We start from the raw sequence: 21,164 nt of genomic DNA, 5'->3' as shown, positions 1-21,164 counted from the left end.
TTCATACTTTTCAGGTCGCAGTGGGAGCGCGAGCGTGATCGCGGGTAGGTGTGACAGGGGTATAAGAATGTAGAACACAATGTTGAATAATATGAAGAAACGTAATAAGGTCTCTTAATGTGCGAAAATATGGTCAAAATATAACACTCTGTTTACTATTCAGAATACCTCAGAATGCACCAAATTGCACTGTTTTTGACAAATATTTCTGGGAGGGGTCATGTACCCTGACCCATCTAGTAGGAATTGTAAAATGCCTTCGAACTCCCACTTTCTCAATCCTGGCTAGTACCTTGTTAGTCATTATTTACGAATTACACGGGGCTAATTTCTGTAACCCGTGTTATCGTGGCATTGAGTATTACTGTATGTAGCATACTGCCAGGATGGAAGTATAGTAATTTATTATGATACTTTAATTAAATCTTAAATTAATAGGGATTGCATATTATGGGAGAAAATCCTTATCTATATATTTTTAATCCATAGGAGGCACATCGCATGGTTAGAGAGGCCAATGAGAGAAGAGTATCAGTGGAGAAGCAACTGAAGGAAGCTCTAAGTAAAGTAAGTCGTATTGTATTAATTATTATTATTATATGGCTAATGGTAATTATTATATGGCTGCATTCCTATAGCTTATAGAATTTGCCTTGTAAGGTAAAACAATGTATATAAATGCATTTTATTTTACTAATAGATTACTATCCCATTATATTTGTCCTGGTTCAAAGTGATAGTTTGTGAATAGCTTGTTCTGGTTTACAATTTGAAAACTAATTGTATCCCCCGCGACGAAGTTGGCGGGGATACTATGGTTTCACGTCTGTCCAGCTGCCGCTCGCCGCCGCCGCAGACACTTTCCCTTCCGCTCTGTAACTCGACCCTTAACTGACCTAGCGCGACCAAACTTGGTATACTTACACATCTTGGGGAGAAGGTGTGTCGCGTACCAAAACCAGGTCACTGCGACATTTATTTGACCTTGACATTGACCTTGATCATATTTCCCTTCCGCTCTATAACTCTGCCCCTAATTGACCTAGCGCGACTAAACTTGGTATACTTGACATCTTGGGGAGAAGGTGTGTCACGTACCGAAATCAGGCCACTGCAATCTTTATTTGACCTTGACATTGACCTTCATCATATTTTTCTTCCGCTCTATAACTCAGCCCCTAATTGACCTAGCGCAGGCAAACTTCGTATACTTTCACATCTTGGGGAGAAGGTGTGTCGCGTACCAAAACCCCTAAGGTAACCAAATTTGACATACTTGCACATCTCAGGCAGATGAGTTGTTTAACAAACCTTTGTCTTTGTGACTTATTTCACTTTACCTACCTTGTACGTCCTTACGGAGATATTTCATTCATACTAGATCGCGGGGGATACATGTAGTTGGCGACAACTGCCATTTCTAGATTGTAACATATGTGCTCATATTTGCGACCATAACAATTCAAAATATAATCAAATGTGAATGGTAGCAGTGTTAGTTTTTAGTACAGCCATGTTAGACATTTCCAAACTTGTCTCATCACACTCCTATTGTTGTCCCTTGCAATTTTTTGCAGATAGATGTTCTCGATGCAGAGATTACAGCTCTAAAGAGGTTGGTTCTGGCTTCTGCACCTGATGTACCAAAGTCAGAGTCATTGCCGATCCTGAGCATAAGGACCAGTGGAATAACAAGCTTTTTGAGAGGACACAAACGATCTGGCAGTCACACTGGTGCTATAGAAAAGAGAAGAGACGTGAGCCCACCCCCAGATCCCTCTGACAATGCCACGTTAAACAATTTTATTGAGGTTAGATTCATTTTGATTTATACAGATATGTAGGAGATTTGGTGTCCTGTCCAAACAATGCAGTGTAGACTTAGTAGTAAATAGTTGTCAATAACGTGTATAACAGTGATTTTATTAACGTGTTAATAGCTCAGATTAGAGGAAGAAATAATTGAAAACAGACAGTCTAGTTTAGCCAAGACTAGTCTTATCTAAATTTAGTATAATAGAAAAGGAATAAAGGAATAATGAAGTGTAATTGAAAACATGTGGAATACAGGAAAGTGTGGTATGTAGTATATGGAATATGGGAGAAGAATGTGTCATGGATTGAATTGCAACTTATCAATCTTCGTCCTGAAAAGTATTTAACCTGGTACTTGGTTTACAATTCGACGTCTCATGCAACAAGTGTTACTCATTTTAGACGGATCCTTTACTGTATGAGGAGTTCAGCAAATGGGTACAGAACCCTGTTCTAGAAAGTGGTGGCAGTGATTTTCTATTACGGATTCACAGAGAAGATATAATCCCCTGCCTTACATACAGAAATATTGAAGTAAGTTAAATTTTAAAATTTTTGTTTGTTCAATATGTATACATTTCAGTTGGTCAAACGTAATTGTTATTTAGCTTTTTTATTATCACTGTTATTCTTTGTTCATTTGCAGTCCCTTTATACTGATATCATACATGCAGTTTTGTCAGAGCAAAGAACTTGTAGTTTTATTTTGTAGATGGCCAAAGCTGTTCAAAAATCTGTGGAGGAGAACTCACTCATGATGGAAGTGGTTGTTGGAAATGAGTCACAAGAATGGTAAATGCAAGCACATTCTTTTTATATTATATTGTAATAAGTGCAATATTTTTAGAATTCGACAGGAATAATGAATGACCTGTACTATCCAACGTTCAGTCTGCCAATATAAAAGACTTATTTGCAGTAGCACAGCACAAGCGATGCAGGGTGAAACTCATGAGCCAACAGCTATTCTATTTTCTTCCAGTGAGTGTGCATTGACAATGATATGTCAATCATGCACTTACAGAATGAAGCTTGGTGAGAGTTGCTGCTGGCACTACATTTCCAAGTTAGCCAGGGACAGGGTATGGCATAATCTGTTTATATACGTTGTGTAAATCTTTACTGTAACATGATATTTTCATAATCTACTTTCCTATGAGATATCTTTCAGCTCATGGGCACCTCAGGTACCTGCTCTAAGATACCTTAATATATTATGCGTTAACATAAAACATGTAGCTTATCTTGTGTTATCTTGATTATCTTCAACAGTAATGATTTTTATATGCTTCTCCTTTCTATCAAATGATGAGTGTATGTAAACACTACTGTATTAGGGCACGCACATACTTGTCCAAGTTGTGGTGTATGTCCCTATGATGTTTCTTCTATTTATTTGTGCAGATTGCAGCAGTGTGTGATTTCTTCACTTACGTGAGATACGTTCACCTGGGTCTAGTCAAACAGGATGGTATGTGCCATTTTATCAAGACAACATTTGCGCAAATGTCATTTAAGTAAATGTATTTATACCCCCCCGCAATTGCTGAATATTTGACTAGGTAGGCTGTGTGCAGGATGTAACTTACTACCGCTCAAGGGGTCGTTGTCGTATCAGGTACTACAGATATGTACCCGAGGTACATATATGTATACACAAAGTGTACCAGACTTGTACTACAGAAGTGTACCCTAACCCTAACCCTAAACATACCTCATATAAAAATATAAACGTAATACTAAACAACCTAAAACTACCTCAGGTACATATCTGTAGTACCTGATACGACAACGACCCCATCTGCCTTACTACCCCATTTATTAAAGGTATTGTGTACTTTCAGAGATGACCATGTTCTTGGAAATATTAAAACTAAGAAAGCAGATGTGTTTGGCAAAGCTGGGAGTTCTTATCAAGAATGACAACTCGTCAGCACATTTAAGTTGAATCTGTGCCTTCTGTACGCGGACCAGGGTTGAAAATCCATGTTCATGTCTTAGTCAGACATTATAAGTGGGTGTTTTTTTTAGTAAGTTGGCGATTACCTCAAAACTCGAGTTTATGCAATATTACGTGACATTAGTGGTTTATAACTGCATGATGTTAAGTGCTGCCATCTGCCGTAGCAATATAAGTGGTGCTGTGACAATCTTTCCTAATTTTACTTGAGTAAAATTAGCACCTGTAAATACTCTTGATTTACACTAGCAAGTGTCCATGTAATAGGTAAATGATTATATTTGCTCATTATCGTTAGCTTCCAACGTGTATGAACATGCTGTTGTGCAAACAGTTAGATTTGCCTCAACGTAGTAACTTCAAGGTTGGTGTTTAACCTATGCAATGGATACCTGCTTCTACTATTGTATTTTATTTTGAATATCATTTAAATATGTGTATCATATACTTTCATAGAGTGCCAAACAGTTTCCTCTGACCTTTACTTCAGAATACCTTTGTAAGATAATATGTAGCCATGTTCGCCAGGTCCACTCATCATGTTGTTTTCATTACGTTTTGGTTGTAAACACGTCTATGCTATTTTACTTACATGACAATGACAGATGAATATTGTCCATGTAATAGTGAATCATGTGACATAATAATTGATTGAAAAGTCCACAATACATGTTTCACAATGTCACACATTATGAATATGTTTCCATTTATAGTTTATTGAATATATATATATATATTTAAGTAGTTCTATTTGTGCAAAACCATGTAAGCAGGGTGCCACTTTTCACGAACTCGTTTTTTTTAGCTCATCTGACATAGTCAGATGCAGCTTGTAGAATCGCATGATTGTCCGTGCGCGCGTGCGTCCGTCAACAGTTGGGCACAAATCTAAACGGCTCGACGTACAGATTCGAAAGTCGGGACGTAGGAGGGTAACACGAAAACGAGTTGGGATGTCAAAGCTGGGAGTCAAAGGTCAAAGGTCAAGAGGTGTAAAAGAAGGGGGAACATTCCCTCCTTAACTTAAGGTATAGAGGAAATGCAGAATTGCGGCACAAATCTAAACGGCTCCACCTATGCTCTTAATATTCGGTGTATAGTGTGATGGGCAGGAAACCCATCACCAGTGCGAAATTGGAGGTCACAGGTCAAAGGGCAGTGGGGGGAAGGTCACATATCAGGCATTTTCTGAGGACATGGCCTAACAGGCAGAGTGGAACTTTTTTTTTTTTGCGTTTTCCTCTCCTTTTTTTCTCTTTTTTTTGAGGGGTCTGTGATGTGTTTTTTGCTGTGGTGTGTGAAGTGTCTGATAACCTTTTGACCCTCAAGAGGAGAGGTCAACACGGATTCGGTTGCCAGTGAGTTTATTAGAAGAATACCCGGCTACAGTACACGTCAGTTGAGTGCTGTCGCTCTGCGGCACTTGTTCATTAATATCATCAAATATAATCTTCATTGTCGTTGATCGCAATTCAGTAAATGAGTTGACAGACTACCCACCTAAAAACTATTCCCGTTAAACGTCAGTACAGATTAGCTGTAAAACTATATAATAGGCAGAATCTCATCAATGTTGTAACAGTAAACTGGCTTCTCTCATTAGACTTGCTGTAGTGTGCATAAGTTTTGGTCCAGTGCATTTTAGCATCACTGTCCTATTATGTAGTGACAAATCCAATCGTGCAAGTAAGTGTTTTCAACACGTTTGTTTAGTAACAGAATTTATGACATTGATACGTTATCTGCCATCATAAATGTCCGTGTCAATGTTTTCTTCTGCACAACACAATGTCTGAACACTATCATATTGCAAAAATTGGTGGCATGTTACAAAAAACTACCTTGGCTAACTTTTTTCACAAATGTTTCGCAATGTGTGAAAACGTGGTAATACTATGTGGATGGTGCAATTGCTAGTGCAACAGAGCCAGTATTTTCTTCTATTTTTAATTAAATCTCAAATAAATAGCCGTTTTTAAGCAGTTTTCTGTTTGATGTCATGCTTTATATAATGGCAATAGGTACACTAGATATATTTTCTTCAAATATCCAGAAATCTGGCCATTACCTCTATATTTACAGAAAGAATGGCTTTGCTCATCGTGGCTTCCAATTGAGAAGTAAATAAAATATTTTGTAAGGCAAAATGTAAAACAATATAAAATTGCTGTGAACAGTACAGTGGCCTCATTGTAGGGGGATTTTACAAGTCTACAAAACTGAGCATTTTGTTTTACCAAGAAAGGTGCCAACTGAAAAGCTCAATGAAGGCAAAAAATATATTACGATGTATGGGCTGTTAATCCTTCACATTTCCATGGCAACATAATTGGACATCAGGTACATGACTCTATACACGAATAGGGTATTCCCTTCCCATTACATGTTTTAGCAAGTAAAATACACTGCGACAGGAATTGTGCAAAAATAATAAACGTAATTTTAAATGCATTTAATGTTCTTGTTAATCTTATGATAGTCGTAACACATTTTATAAAGAATCCCTTAACTAAATACACACATTACTTCACAAAGATGCATTCTGAAGCAACTACTATATTTCACAATACATTGATGTTCCATAGAAAACTATATATTCCTTAATGGTCTTTTGTCAATGCAATCTTGCCATGTCTTTATCTCTTACTACAAATTTGAAATCCTTAGTAGCATTGGGGCACAACACCCACCCCCTCCATTCGAGGAATCCCAGAGGAGTCGATGCCTGAAACTTTCATTTCACCAGCCACTTATTTTGAAACTTTCATAACTGTTTTATACAAACACTAAGGAATACGAAATAACACGTTTGCGACGTACAGCAGGTATACCCTTTCGACATCCGTGGAATGGAACAACGCAAGAGATTGCAACAAGGAGTTCCGTCCTCTCCATGTTACTAACACACCTCTCATAGAACATGACTGTACAACCTACGTATAGTAGAGAACAACATTTACAGCAAAGCACATGACAGCGAATAACGACGGACCACGCGTAACACCTAGTGGTGAAGCAGGACAGTCAAATTTGATGGCACCCACTTACCCACGACATGTTCACACACAGTCATATGCAACAAATATATCGACAGTAGACAAAAGGTCAATGCTCACAACCTTTCTGTCCCTATTCGAATTGTGCCGGATAAACCAAGGTGGTTCCCATATGGACTTGCATACAAAATAAATATTAAATATCAACCGAGAGTTTGTAATATACGTTTATAACTAGTTGTACTTTATACAGATGCACTTTATTCTTTAAATATATGTAGTATGACCTTTAGATATATATTGCATATGGCAGAAATGGAAATATAAGTACATAATATCACACAGCAGCACTTGGGATTTTGCTTCCAGAAGCCTCCACAACATTTAACCACCTCCACTATTGCATGCAGCCACATACTGGCAGTAGTGAGCAGTGCTAAACAGCCACCAGTTACAATGTCATTAATTATAACACCCTTGCTCGTCTGTCAACCATGTGCATGGAGAAGGGCTATTCAATTTGCTAGTTGTATGTACCAAATAATCAGGTTTGCCATTAATTAAAATAAAATAAACACTGAAACAAATAAGTTATGTGGAGACATAAATGGTTTCTTTTAAAAATCCAGCAAGCACAATGCTGACGCATCACAATCAAGTAGTGATTACAAAAATAATGACCGAATGCTGACATCGTATACCCACATACCCTTGGAAAACTTTCAAATTCTACCTGTTACGATATCGATGCTATTTACCTATTCCGCATGGCCAGATAGCAGCATGAATCTTCATCGCAAACAAAAACAAGCCACTCGACAATCCAGTGCACACCGTTACACTGTCTGCATGCACTTGTATTCTTTACTCTCTTTCTTTCTCTATGACAAGAACACCCTATCGTTCAATCCACCTCATTGACTATCACACCATCCTTACCGATTGCTATGACCAGCCCCATATTGCCTGCCCTTGACCATTTGTACATGCAGCTATGACCAGCCCACCCTTCCTGCCCTCCTCCATCCATCAATATCATACGTGGAACACATGTAGTGAGCCAATGCAACAGTGCTGTGGTTAACCTTGCCAGCTATCCTCATGTGGGCACAGACACTGTGTGACGCTACGTAGGCGCAACCGAGTGGTCGTAGCGCAGCTCAAACAGACAGTTGGCCAGTGCTGTCGACGACTCCACGCAACTAAGCGAGAGCTGCGCTAGCTTCTGCTCGTGTGGTTTCAACTTGCTGTAAACAATGCAATAAAGAATTATGAGATGCCTACTCCTACACACACAGCAGGGTTCCCCCCAGGGATTTTAGAAGGCACGTCGGTTATGGACAGATGAGGAAAGACCCAGGAGAGTCAGTTACATGTGTCATAAGTAGCCCTAATACACTGGTAAACTTGATCAGTTAGATGTATAGCATACACCAAGCTGTGAAATTACTGCACGGCTATGTTGGGGTTGGGGACAAGAACATGATTTTCAACAATTACTTAACGTATTTGCACATTTCTGTGCCACATTACAAACCTTCTTCCAAGGTGCGAGTATCTGGCAAGATTACGTAGTATCAATGATGCGGTCAGGCGGATATGTTTAGTTACTGGACCCTCCTTTTCATCCTTGTGAAGAGAAAACAGAATAGGATAAATAGAGAACACAATAGAGTCACAATATGGTATGCAATAATATTTGCTTAAGATCAAGTAGTAATAGCATTACTATGTATTGTGTTTAAGTCACCTTTATGCATAGCTAATGCCAAGGTTGATACCACACACAACAAAATTAAACTGCACACACTTATGGAATAAAACTGGCTCCTTCCTATCATAACCTAAATACTCTCGAAAAGTGCAAGAATACTCACCACGAACACTGCTGCTGGCGGTACAGCATGCCTCCGTATGGCCAGGATGGCAGCATTCGGATGAAAGCCGGGATGCTGCGGCGGTAGTTGGGCAGGAGGCAGAGGACTGTCACCCAGTTGTTCTACGTGGAAGCGGCGCACTGCTGCCATGCGCAGTAGTTTGTCTTGACAGTGAATGTCCTGTTGTCACACACACAAACAAGACCATATCATTGGTGTTTGTACTAAAGCAGCATGTTTAAATTACGAGAACATGAGTTAATACGTGACATCAGTAATGCACTGGGCAAATATTATCAGAGGAAACAAAATGAAGTTTAGTTTCAGTTTAGCTATATTATAGCTTGGTGCTTTACTATACAGCTCTCAACTATATATATATATATCAAGAGTACATAATACTATAGAGAAGAGTCTGACACCGTTTTGCATAGTTTTCAACTTGTAAATATTCTATCAATATGTGAATAAATATATTCAAACTTTACCTTGTTTTCGTCTATGATTCTCCCTTAATCATATGATACCACCAATTTACCTGAAAATCGTATGTGTTCTTCAAAAAAGTTCTTTGAATACGACACAGTTTCACAGTTTTCCCAAATGATCGCATGTATTCGGCGCAAGTTTATTATCAGATTAGTGTTCTATTGTCTATGACGGAACGCTGGGGGCTGTTGGGGATGTTAGGCATCGAATTGTATTCAGCGTGTAGCGTTTCCAGCGTGCTAGAAATAAATGTGTGCTCACGGCGAGCTAGCAGCTGATTTTAGCTGTATTGCCATCGTGTTCCTGATGATAAAGAAGCGAAACAAGTGATGTTACTGTGCTTACCTAATATCCCCAACAGTCCCCAGCGTCCCGTAGTGACAACCTGGTGCTGCCGCCGCATTATCAACATGCGCCAAATACATGCGATTATTTGGGAAAACTGTGTGAAACCATGTCGTATTCAAAACACTTTTTTGAAGAACACATACGATTTTCAGGTAAATTGGTGGTGTAATATGATTAAGGGAGATTCATAGACGAAAACAAGGTAAAGTTTGAATATATTTATTCACATATTGATAGAATATTTACAAGTTGAAAACTATGCAAAATGCTGTTAAAACGGTGTCATACCCTTCTCTATTATGTACTCTTGATATATATATCAAGTATCCCACCCAATATGGCAACAGCTGATATGTGATATAAACCAATAGACGTAGTTGGGTCAGTAGGTAGGTTGCCTGCTCTATTTCTCCATTAGAATTTAGATGTTCACAAAGAAAAATATATAATTGCGCTCATTGGGCTCAGCCAACAAAAAATAAAACACAGACAATAACAGCAACAACACGTGGCTTCTGCTGAATGAAACATACTTGTAAATGCGTAGCGAGAGACCAGCGTTTTCGCACCATCTTGTCGCAGGGTTCCCACAGGCATGGGCCATCCTGAGTGCAGTGCACCTTCACTACATGTTTGAAGATTCCTCCAGCACCTTTGCACAAGCTATGAGAAGATGCAACATACATAGATGAAGGGACAGCAAAGAAATTGAGCTTCCATGATGCTAGTTTTCCTCAACACAACAAGGACAAACAACAGGTTCAATTTGACATTGCATCGATCTACTATATTAGTACACTCACTGAGTGCATCCCGTCCATTCGCACTTATATAGGAGATCGGGTGGACACTGCAGCTTCAGCGCCCGTTGTTGCAACTCAGCAGCCTGTTTCTGTGCTGCCTGCTGCTGCTGTGGTGTCGGTGGCAATGGCTGAGCTGGCGGCAACTTTGCCTGAGAGACAGCTGCTGAAGAATGTGCAGCTAGAAGGCAAGCAGCAGAAAATTATAGCTAAAAAGGTAGGAGTGTAATTCAGTTATAATATTATTATGTCATAAAGAATAGACTGATGGTTACAATAAATGGTGAAAACACTCTGTAATGAAAATGCTTCAAACTACTTGCTGCTGCTATACGGCACTAGTAATTCTCTGCGGTACATTATTATATTATTACATAATTATGGAGATTATTGTTCATAGATGCGTTATGGTACAGTTCACTACTATAATATCATTCTCAACACCTGAAACACAACCTCCTTAGTTTCTTTTTAACAGGTGCAAGTTTAAAAAAATGAAATACATGAATTACGCAGTCTTACAACTGAATAATACAGGGCAAGCGTGTCTTTACAGTGATATAAAGGCTAGCTCACACACAATTTAATCAAAACTTGTTTTCATATTAAGCCATCCATTAAGGATACACTCTTTCGCACAGGTATATTGCTCTAATGAAGAGCAACCATTTATTGACAAATAAAACGAATCAATCACACGTTTCATTTATAGATGAGATGTATCAGATGCTCAAGCCATAAAATTTCATGAGAAATTCCAGCACCTAATTATGTGACAACACATTGGACATGTTGGATATTTCTCAATTACCACAGAGTATGAAATCAACATTTTTTCGCCACAAGTTAAGCAGCATATGCACCAAAATTTCACGTCAGAATTTTAAATTTAATATTTACAATAAAAAATTAGAAAACTGCCTCAAATTTAAGGCATATGTATGTTCAGATTGAAAATTTATGCACATAAACAACCATAAAAACGGCACTTAATAACAAGCCATGACGCGCTTTTTTACAGCAAGTGTAACCATTAAAACGTGTAAAATTTAATTATTCAGAGTTGTAACGACAGAGAAATATCCATTTATACATCGGCTACTATGGCAAACATCAGAATCTACTTTTTACATTGATCGACCGCCTGCGTGCAACAGATTCTAGCATAATGAATACTGTGAAAAGGCTGGTTGTATCATGTCTCTGACGTCATCAGTGTTTTAAAGGCTAAGGCTCACTACACACGTACGCACGCAATCAAAACGCTCTGAAAGTTCACATGTATTATTGTTATATGAAGAAATAAGCATGTGCCACCTACTGTTAGCCATCGAATAATGAAAATGAAAAATCAATTAAATTTCGAATAAAAGCTCGAGTGTATCCTTACAAAGCATTATTGCCAGTGGCACATGCCCCAGTGCATCTGAACACAAATCTTGCCCTGCACCAAAAGAAAATCGGGGACAAATACCTGTATTTCTTTGGTGTGCAGCTGTCGAGCTGTGAGTATTTGACTGGGAGGTGTTACTCTTGGTGGCGGCTGGTCGCGAGCATGTGGCCACAGGCATCTTTGGCACAGATTTTGGAGTTGTTGCTCCAGCTCTACGTGGTGATGTCGCACCTTTCACAGCTGACGATTTCTCTAGGGCCAACTTCAAGATCGGGCTATGCGGTGCAGGTGCTGTGTTGAGGCTGGGCGGCGATGATATCTGCATGGGGCTCGGGACATTTCTTTGGGAAAACGGCGGGGGTGCTGGGCGCTTTGAGTTGGGGCCTGCGGATGGCTCAGTGGACGGACGCTTCGTAGGTGTGATAGTGGAGGGTACTGACACATACGGCTGTGGCAACTGCCCCGGTAGAGCACCTAGCTGTCTACTAGGTAGCACCACTGCAGGGCGCGCAATAAAGCCTTGCATGGCACTGTTCTGGCTCACGGGCACAAACATACTATCGGTCTTTTTCTCAGCTGCTCTTGCACTGTTTATATTCAACGAAATTGGCGGCTTTTCAACCGACGTCGATTCCAACAGTTCGCCTAGCAAGCAGGATTTCTGCTTAAGTTTGTTAGGGAGAGTAGATACTTCTGTATCTACATCCATAGGGCTGGGCTTTTCTTCCTTAACCACATGTTTATGGAAGTCCTGATGCTGTAACATTTGTGCAGATGAAACTTGCCCCTTGAAGTCATTTATGGGCACCTGCTTTGACACAGGTAAATGCTGTGAAGCAGGCTTGTCACAACCAGCCAGTGTCACATTCTCACTAACTTGGGTCATGTCAGATTGCACCACATCACACTTGCTCTGCTCTCCCACAAGCATCTGTGGCCTGCAGTTATCCTGTACCTTGTTACACGACACAGAACCAACATCCACCTCCGATTTATTCACACAGCTATCTACAGGAGGTTCATGATTCAGATTTGTTTTCTCTTCACTCGCCACCGCCATGTTGTTTTCTTGCGGCACATTTCGCACTGCATCAAGAGCATCAGCTTTCGGGGTTTTCATAGCATTCTGCAAAGCTTCAGCACCGGTATCTCCATTTCCGACGTGATTTACAATAGAGTCAAAGCTCTTCACGTGGGGAGACTCACAGAAGCCGTTCAGGAACACTGCTTTGTCTGTGATGAGATCTGAGAGCGCAGCCTCCTTTGCCTCTTTCAGGATTTCGGATGCCATCTCCGCCTCACTTCGCCCCTTCTCAGCACCGGTGAAGATAGGACCATTGCTTAGTTTTCCCTCCGTTTCCATGGTGACGGGGCTGTGGTCGGGGTTTCCAGCACGAGGCGTCTCCTGAATCCGGCACGGCATTCCACCATGCCCGTTTTGCGGTTGTTTGCCGCCGGCCATCTCTGCATTGTCTCTCGATGACGCGCTGCCACTGGGCGAACTCAGGCAGCCGTTGACGCCATTTGTAGCTGGATGTGGGGGCCCACTACCGATCAGTTCGTTTCTGGCCGCACCCGTCTCAGTCTGAGATGCCGCAGAGAAGACACCGCTGGTCCCTTGACTAGTTGCACTCCCTGAATTGAGCCGAGGTTGCTGCTCACCCGTCTCCGATGATGGCTCGCAGAAAATCCCGCTGTGCTCGTTCCGGCACTCTGACGTGATGCGCGCCCCAGCCGTCGATGCCGCATGTTCGCCCAGCTGCACAGGGTCCGCGCCGCTGCCACCCCCCACCCCTCTCTCCGGCAACGCCTCTGCCGGACCCCTGTGCGACCACGGCTGGCCACCAGAAAGGGGAGACTTCGGCGGAGCGGTCGGTCTGCTTCGGCCCATTGAGGATTGAGATTTAGAGGTTCTATCACTGCCAGATGTCCAGTCCTGCTGCTCCCCAGGATGGGATTGCAGGGGGGATGCTGAACTTATCACTGCCTGGTGATACGAATGGTGCTGGTTGCCGTGGTGAAACTCGTGTGGCACACACGGGTTGCTAAGTGATGGCTGCTGAGGTGAACGCGGGCTGCCTGGTGACGTCACTCCTGTTCTTTTGTTCTGCTGGTTTTGAGCACGATGCTGCATGTTCTGTGTCACCTTAGTAGCCAGCAAGCTTTTGATGAGACTGGTATTGTTGCTAGGTGATAACTGACCATGTTGAGTTGGTGATGGAAGAGATCGTGTATCTTTGCTCTTGGCTGCAGAAAAAAACATAGCGATAATAACTAGTGATACGGCACATACTGGAAAAATTCTACAGCTCAAATTACGAAGCACACATAGTTAACTAATAGGTACTAGAAGCTGTATAGCACGAGATTCTCATGAGTAAGAATTTACAGTGGGGCTCAGATAACCAACAGCTAACATGCCAAGCATATGATACCTACCTAACAATGCTTGCTGAATGGATGGGTATTTCTGTCCCGCATTACCAGACGGCGTGGATGTACCGTGATCCCGAGACTTGAACTGGCCAGGCTGAATTGCCAAACCCCCATCACTAGCTGGGCTGTTGAGTTGTGCTGAGAGAAGTGGCGAGGCGGGGGAAAACATGTTAGGAGAGGCCTGACCTGACGGAGGAGTGGAAGGGGACTGGCTGCGCAGGTGCGCAGGCAACATTGGGAAACGGATCTGAGATGGTGACAGTGGAGTCGAAAGACGGCTGCTGTTACTGCCCCGGCTAACTGGCCGTTCAGGGCGGGAAGGCGTAGGCAAGGATGTGGGTGGAGGTGGCCGCTGGTACCCTGCAGGACAAGAGATATCGATAATCATTATGATAACCAAACAGGGAGTGAAAAACACAGTATTCAATAGAGAACACCAAAAAAATCATTGGGTGTATTAGTTTTAACTGATTTTATTATTGTGATTAGGTTTTGATATACCAAAAGCACAACATAATCAGACTTTTACATATCAATCAATAGATCATCTATTTCTTAATAACAGCTTGGTAACAAGTTTTAAAGAATTTCTGTAAAACAATCATTGCATCCAAGCAACACCAGAGGCAAGGGCATGTTAGTAGAAAGCCATAAGAACGTTCACCTTTCCAGCTAGCCTGCTGTGTTGGTAGCACAGCAGTAGCGGTAGTGGCAGTGTTAGTGGGTGTTGGATGTGATACAGGTAGGGAGGGTGAGTGTGCAACCTCCTGCTGCAATGCTGCAAGAGCAATGTGGCCTGTCATACCACCAGTCACCCGAAACTGCTACCACTCCCAAGACTATATTAGCTAGGGTTAATAGTCAAGTAATACCATTTTGCATAATTATTTTGGCCACAACTTGTTAGCATTATGGGCATTGATAACGTTGTAAAATTGCGTATCTAAACGGATATTAGTCACTGGAGAACAAGGTTTTAATTTCCCTACAGGTGAACAAATTTCACCATCATGCCAAGCATTTAGGTCAAGTAACACACAGAAAGGCTTGTTGTTCACAGTAACAAGACAGTGCTTCTATTGAATAAGCATATTGAATAAGCATTTTGTCATAAATTTGTGCACACAGTATAGTGTATTACATACATGTCCACATATATGATTAAATGCAATTTAAACAAGCTAGAAAACTGTTTTGCAGTCAGGTTACTGTGAGCAATAAACGCAATGTTAGAAGTTAGAAGCTTGCTGTTGTCAACATGGATTAATGGCTATGAAACATGAAGAAAAGCAATGTGATACTGATAGGGGTAACTTACAAGGCTGCTGTTTTGCTGATGGAACTGGATGTTTTCTTCGTAGTCTGTCATGATGTTGTACTGATCCGCCACCGCCGAGCTCTACCTTCTTGACCCCGGCTTTAGGGAATACTTTTCTACATAGTAAATTCAATGTTTAGAGTGAGGCGAGGATTAACTCATCATTGAGAGGCTACCACCACATATATTTTCTTACAATGTAAGAATGCATAATAATGACATTATATCAAGTTCAAGATAAATGATAACAACCAGTGAGTAACTGATTATCATAAACAAATAGAAATCATACAAATTATGATGAATTGCACTCACTTAAGGCATTCAGCAAACTTCGTGGAGTTGAGGATGGCAGCCCTGCCTAGCTTGCTAGTTGCGCCTAAATACTCAGTGTACATGTCCACCTTTGGATAGGAGCTTCCTGGGTGTTCCTCAAAGCTGGATTGTAGCCAGTGGCAAGCAAACTTCTCGGGCTCTATCGTGGGATGTGGGTGGGTGCCTGGCGTGGCATTTGAGGTCATTGATGCTGGAAGTATAGGCCCTATACCATAGAAAATAGACAAAAAACATTGAATTCACACAACAAAATTGTAAGCAATGAAAAATTGGTGAATGATACGAGAAACGACAACTAATCAACTCTTAGAACTGCACAGCATTGTTTTAAACCAACAATCGTTTACTTATCAAGATGAGGCATACGACTGATATGTGGCTATGATTCTATACGTATAAATATATATATATTCTATATTCTAACTGTAATGCTACCACGAAACAGAGGTGGCCATACAATTAATTTATGTAAGAAAAAACTAACGTTGGTGATGATGATGTTCTTTCTGTTGCTGCTGCTGTTGCTGCTGCATATGTGCAGCTTTCTGCTGATGCTGAGGCAAGGGTGCCGAGAGTGGCATTGGTCGGCCCTGGGCCAGCGAGTCCCGTAGTGATTGCTGCTGCTGCTGCTGTTGCTGCTGTGATAAAGCTTGCGCGTTGGGATGTGGCACCCCCTGTGGAGTGGGTGGAATGTACTCCACCACCTTCATGCCAACCAAAGCCTCAGGACCAAATGCCTGTGCCTCTACAGTTGCCATGTCAACCAAAATTTCTGCAACAACAGGAAACAACAACTACGTGAGAATGCGCACATAAAACTATCCCCTAAATACCTGCACTAAAAATAAATGTAGGAGGGTGACAGTCCGATCAAATAAGCAGAACTTGACCCAATTTCCCCTACAGCTCCTCTATCATCAATCTATAAATGAAATCTCGGGGCCCATTATCAGAAACAAAATTGGTCTTAATAGTTATTTTAACATTAACTTTTTCTTACAGACCCCTGACAGAATCATGGTGAAGTTACGAATTGCTACGTTGAAAACCAATGCTAAGACTAATTTTGTTTCTGAAAATGATAATTCATGATGATTCCCCTAAATATGAAACCATAAACTCAGAGTCACGCACCCACAGATTTGTGTACGCTGGCGATGTTCGTACATGTCGCCTCTCCAAGCTCGGACAGCTGGTAGAGCACCTCTAGTGTGTAAACTATGAGCATGATATCGTGCACAGTCAGCATGAGGCAGATCTTCCTGTACACCCACTCATCAACGTTGCCCACGATCGTTTCTTCGTTCAACTCGTGTAGACACAAGTTGGCCAGAACCTCCATTCCTAGAGTTATAAAAACAATCTTATAACTAGAAAGGGAAGTTGTCGCCAACTACACGTATCCCCCGTGATCTAGTATGAATGAAATATCTCTGTAAGGACGTAGAAGGTAGGTAAAGTTAAATAAGTCACAAAGACAACGGTTTGTTACACAACTCATTTGCCAGAGATGTGCAAGTATGTTAAAATTGGTTGCCTTAAGGGTTTTGGTACGCGACACACCTTCTCCCCAAGATGTGTAAGTATACAAAGTTTGCTCGCGCTAGGTCAATTAGGGGCCTATGATCAAGGTCAAGGTCAAATAAAAGCCGCAGTGACGTGGTTTTGGTACGCGACACACATTCTCCCCAAGATGTGTAAGTATACCAAGTTTGGTAGCGCTAGGTAAATTAGGGGCCGAGTTATAGAGCGGAAGGGAAATATGATCAAGGTCAAGGTCAAGGTCAAATAAAGGTCGCAGTGACCTGGTTTTGGTACGCGACACACCTTCTCCCCAAGATGTGTAAGTATACCAAGTTTGGTAGCGCCAGGTCAATTAGGGGCCGAGTTATAGAGCGGAAGGGAAATATGATCAAGGTCAAATAAAGGTCGTAGTGACCTGGTTTTGGTACGCTGCGCACCTTCTCCCCAAGATGTGTAAGTATACCAAGTTTGGTAGCGCTAGGTCAATTAGGGGCCGAGTTATAGAGCGGAAGGGAAATATGATCAAGGTCAAGGTAAAGGTCAAATAAAGGTTGTAGTGACCTGGTTTTGGTATGCTGCGCACCTTCTGCCCAAGATGTGTAAGTAGACTATGTTTGGTCACGCTAGGTCAATTAGGGGTCGAGTTATAGAGCGTAAGAGAAAATGTCTGCGGCGGCGGCGGCTGGACAGACATGAAACCATAGTATACCCGCCGACTTCGTCGCGGGGGATACAATTAAATATATGTATATATAATATATACACATACATACATTACAATATTTTACAACAATTGCAGAGTATTTCGCACCTTTTGGTTGGCCCTCTACAATTAATATCATTGTGAAAAAAGCACCAGTGTTCATACGACAACAACACTTGGCAAAGCAAAAATTTGTGCATGAAACAATGTAAACATAATTCAAAACACACCATCACAAACACATCAACAAAATCAAACAAACTACTGCTAAGCAAATTATAAATCAAGGTCCACAAGCATCGTCTAACACATTAAACACACCATGAGACCCACTTTTACAAAAACTGGCTAAGAAACTTACTGGATACTAAGGCAAACTAACATTCTGTTTTTTACCTCGTATTGTTTCAAACTTGTCTGCTGAGGATACACAGCATGCAATCGTTCGGAACAGAAGCTGGGTGTTTAGGACCTCAATCGGCTCCAGTTCCAGCTGCCTGGCCAGATTCGCTAATGTATCCAGCGCCATCTGCCTTAATGTTGACCAACTGCAGTGCGCACACAACAAGAGAAACCTACGAGAAAGGCAACAAAACATGTTCAGAAATGAAACACACGATGACAGGGTGCACTTTTATTTCCATATTTTCATAACCTCATTGAAATAAAAACATCTCCATTATCCCAATTATATTATATCCAAGAATAACCCCTTTATTATCATGCCCACACACCATATAAGCATGCTTACTCAAACAATGTAAAATTGCAATGAGATAATTCCCATGTTGACACTATAGTATAATTTAAAAAGATAAATCTTAGGAGGTAAATAGTGTAACTAGCAATTTAATAAATACAGAGATAATATGAAGGATGCAGGCACACTCTGCTACCACTGGAAACACGAGGCATCATAAAGATCTACCTTATGCACGAAGAATTGCATGCCATCACTGGAATGTTCCCATTCTCAAAGGACAGGTTGCGCAGTATGACTACTATCTGTTCGATGCGCTGTCCCTCGGTGTCATGAACCCCATAATTTCGTGACAATGTAAACAGCTCATCACCAGGGCTATCCTCCAGACTCTCTCCATCTGCAACACCCAACAATGTGCATGAACCCCCATAAGGTTTAAATGTATAAAGTGTGAGTGCGAGTACATGCATGTATGCACGTATGTATGTATGTACGTATATACGTATGTACGTATGCACGTATGTATGTATGTATGTATGTATGTACGCATGCATGTGTATTAACACATACAGAAATAAAAAGGAACAAATGAATTGATGTAGCACGACCACAGTTACGTTACCTACCTTTATTCACGAGTAATGGTATTAGCTCTCTGATACCTTCATCCTTGACCGTATCGTACCAGAACTGAAACAAAATAGAACGTGGCAGTGAAGTCACTGAAAAGGGCGTTTCGTAACAACATACACTTCGGTTCTGTTTACCATCTCGAAATTTAACGTTTCGTGCCACCAGATGGCACAACATACACTGCTGAGGTTATTGGCAGCAGTCGTCCGCTGGCCGCCATTATTCAATAATCACGTACAGCATGCACTGTCCTAGCGTACACACTCACCAAGACAACATAAACACTCCCTCCCTCTCACGCACTAGCAGCAGCACGCTGCTGAACGTGTGCAATCCACACGATACGACACCAATTGCGCATACGGCAAGATCTCAATTCTCAACGATTTCTACGTTAACTGCTCTAGACGGTCTACTCATAGCATCAAAATGGCTGGCTGAGTAGCAACACTGAACAAAGCATCACAGTAGTAATTTACACTCGTAAACATATGGCGTACGTGCGCACCTGTAACGAGCTGGCATTCAACTACCTCAGTACCTGGCTGCGAACAGGTACGATTTCATTTTCCCTACAACTTGCTTCCATATTAAACTATTTTACATGGATTACATATGCCCAGTAACGGTTGAACAAAATGTCTGCCGCCCTTTTGAAATCAACATGTTTAAACGTTCGTTATTTATCAAGAGAGTTCATGATTTGAACAACACAATATTTTCAAGAACAGTATCCAAATTATTCAACAGTTTAATTTTTCACTTTGATTATACGTTGATTGCATATAAATAATAATGTTTCCCTTCTTTGCTGGTTCTAAGTAATTGAAATATTGCACAGTGAACAGTTTGCGTATTATGTCTATTGTTTGGGTTTAAAGTAACCAGCTGGAAAAGTTGTGGGTGGTCAATATAATTAGAACACATTTAATTCGGGAACCAATGACAAATATGACCACTTGGCACATAATTCTTACGGGCAAGGCGAAATTATGGGCATCTGCTAGGTGATCAGGCCGCATTATTTTAATAACCATTGAAACATCCAAATGAACACACGGGATATGCGAAAATATAATCGTAATAGCACCAATTTTCAACATTAGCATACATATATTACCAAAGCCCTTTTGAAAATGAAATAATAATGTTGAACTGGGTTTACAGAAAACAATATCAAACGATATATGCCATTACAGGACATTTTATCAGAACATACAAATATCATAAATATAATAATTCATATACACGCAACTATCAAAATCATTATGAGTAAAATTACACGATAAAATTCTTACACCCGTAGTCTCAGACCAACCAGATATAATATATATATATATATATATAATAATAATAATTATATATATATATAGCAACGGCCACACCATTGTCACCAGCCACACGCTGGGTGATGAACCTGGGTGCTCAAATCGCCAAGGTAAATACACCTACGTTTTCAATGATCACTTTCAAAACACCAGCACGGCCAGCACGCACGACAGACACACTCACCCGTACGAACTGGCGATGTGTCAGGGCTCGCCAGCTCTCGTAGACGCTCTGCAGCGTTGCCGCTCCCTCGGCGAAGATGCCGGCGTGAGCTAGCAGCAGGTCCAGCAGCCGGGGACACCGCTGCAACCGCAGCACGTGCTTCCCCTCGTTCGACAGCAGCACGCACACGTTCAGCGCGAAGTCCACTTCGTTCGGCAGACCGGACATGAGCGAATAGATGAGCTTGTCGTACTGGCTGAGTTTCGCAAACTCCATGCTGAGTCCGTGGAAACTGCGCAGGGTGTCTGCAACGACAACAGCGACTGAGCATCCGCATACGTA

The 21,164-nt window shown here is 41.3% G+C and overlaps 2 protein-coding genes across 6 annotated transcripts in view; one reads left to right on the top strand and one right to left on the bottom strand.

Moving 5' to 3' along the window:
- Positions 1–4,467, top strand: part of LOC106813195 (rab-3A-interacting protein-like) — a 7,337-nt gene extending 2,870 nt beyond the window's left edge. For 2 of the 3 annotated variants that reach the window (XM_014817265.1, XM_014817273.1), the window contains exons 3-9: positions 490–567; positions 1,578–1,811; positions 2,218–2,349; positions 2,528–2,607; positions 2,798–2,897; positions 3,220–3,286; positions 3,660–4,467. In XM_014817265.1, the coding sequence (XP_014672751.1) occupies positions 490–567; positions 1,578–1,811; positions 2,218–2,349; positions 2,528–2,607; positions 2,798–2,897; positions 3,220–3,286; positions 3,660–3,763 (795 nt within the window). In that variant the 3' untranslated portion in view covers positions 3,764–4,467. Of the gene's footprint in view, positions 1–25; positions 45–489; positions 568–1,577; positions 1,812–2,217; positions 2,350–2,527; positions 2,608–2,797; positions 2,898–3,219; positions 3,287–3,659 lie in introns of those variants that run through there. The other variant, XM_014817282.1, reaches the window with a different exon arrangement.
- Positions 4,468–6,212: 1,745 nt separating this feature from the next.
- The window catches only part of LOC106813343 (AT-rich interactive domain-containing protein 2-like), a 41,028-nt gene continuing 26,076 nt past the window's right edge, over positions 6,213–21,164 (bottom strand). For 2 of the 3 annotated variants that reach the window (XM_014817482.1, XM_014817473.1), the window contains exons 6-20: positions 20,844–21,127; positions 19,325–19,388; positions 18,924–19,095; positions 18,392–18,570; positions 16,903–17,112; positions 16,253–16,540; positions 15,748–15,973; positions 15,433–15,548; positions 14,118–14,474; positions 11,760–13,925; positions 10,289–10,466; positions 10,019–10,148; positions 8,649–8,828; positions 8,309–8,400; positions 6,213–8,018 (exon numbers count right to left, since the gene is read on the bottom strand). In XM_014817482.1, coding sequence (XP_014672968.1) covers positions 7,898–8,018; positions 8,309–8,400; positions 8,649–8,828; positions 10,019–10,148; positions 10,289–10,466; positions 11,760–13,925; positions 14,118–14,474; positions 15,433–15,548; positions 15,748–15,973; positions 16,253–16,540; positions 16,903–17,112; positions 18,392–18,570; positions 18,924–19,095; positions 19,325–19,388; positions 20,844–21,127 — 4,763 coding nt within the window. In that variant the 3' untranslated portion in view covers positions 6,213–7,897. Of the gene's footprint in view, positions 8,019–8,308; positions 8,401–8,648; positions 8,829–10,018; positions 10,149–10,288; positions 10,467–11,759; positions 13,926–14,117; positions 14,475–15,432; positions 15,549–15,747; positions 15,974–16,252; positions 16,541–16,902; positions 17,113–18,391; positions 18,571–18,923; positions 19,096–19,324; positions 19,389–20,843; positions 21,128–21,164 lie in introns of those variants that run through there. The other variant, XM_014817489.1, reaches the window with a different exon arrangement.

Source organism: Priapulus caudatus, unplaced genomic scaffold (assembly GCF_000485595.1).
Source record: "Priapulus caudatus unplaced genomic scaffold, Priapulus_caudatus-5.0.1 Scaffold23, whole genome shotgun sequence".
Lineage (NCBI taxonomy): Eukaryota > Metazoa > Priapulida > Priapulimorpha > Priapulimorphida > Priapulidae > Priapulus > Priapulus caudatus.
Note: the sequence above shows the minus strand (reverse complement) of the source record. Positions and strands in the feature narration are given on the sequence as shown.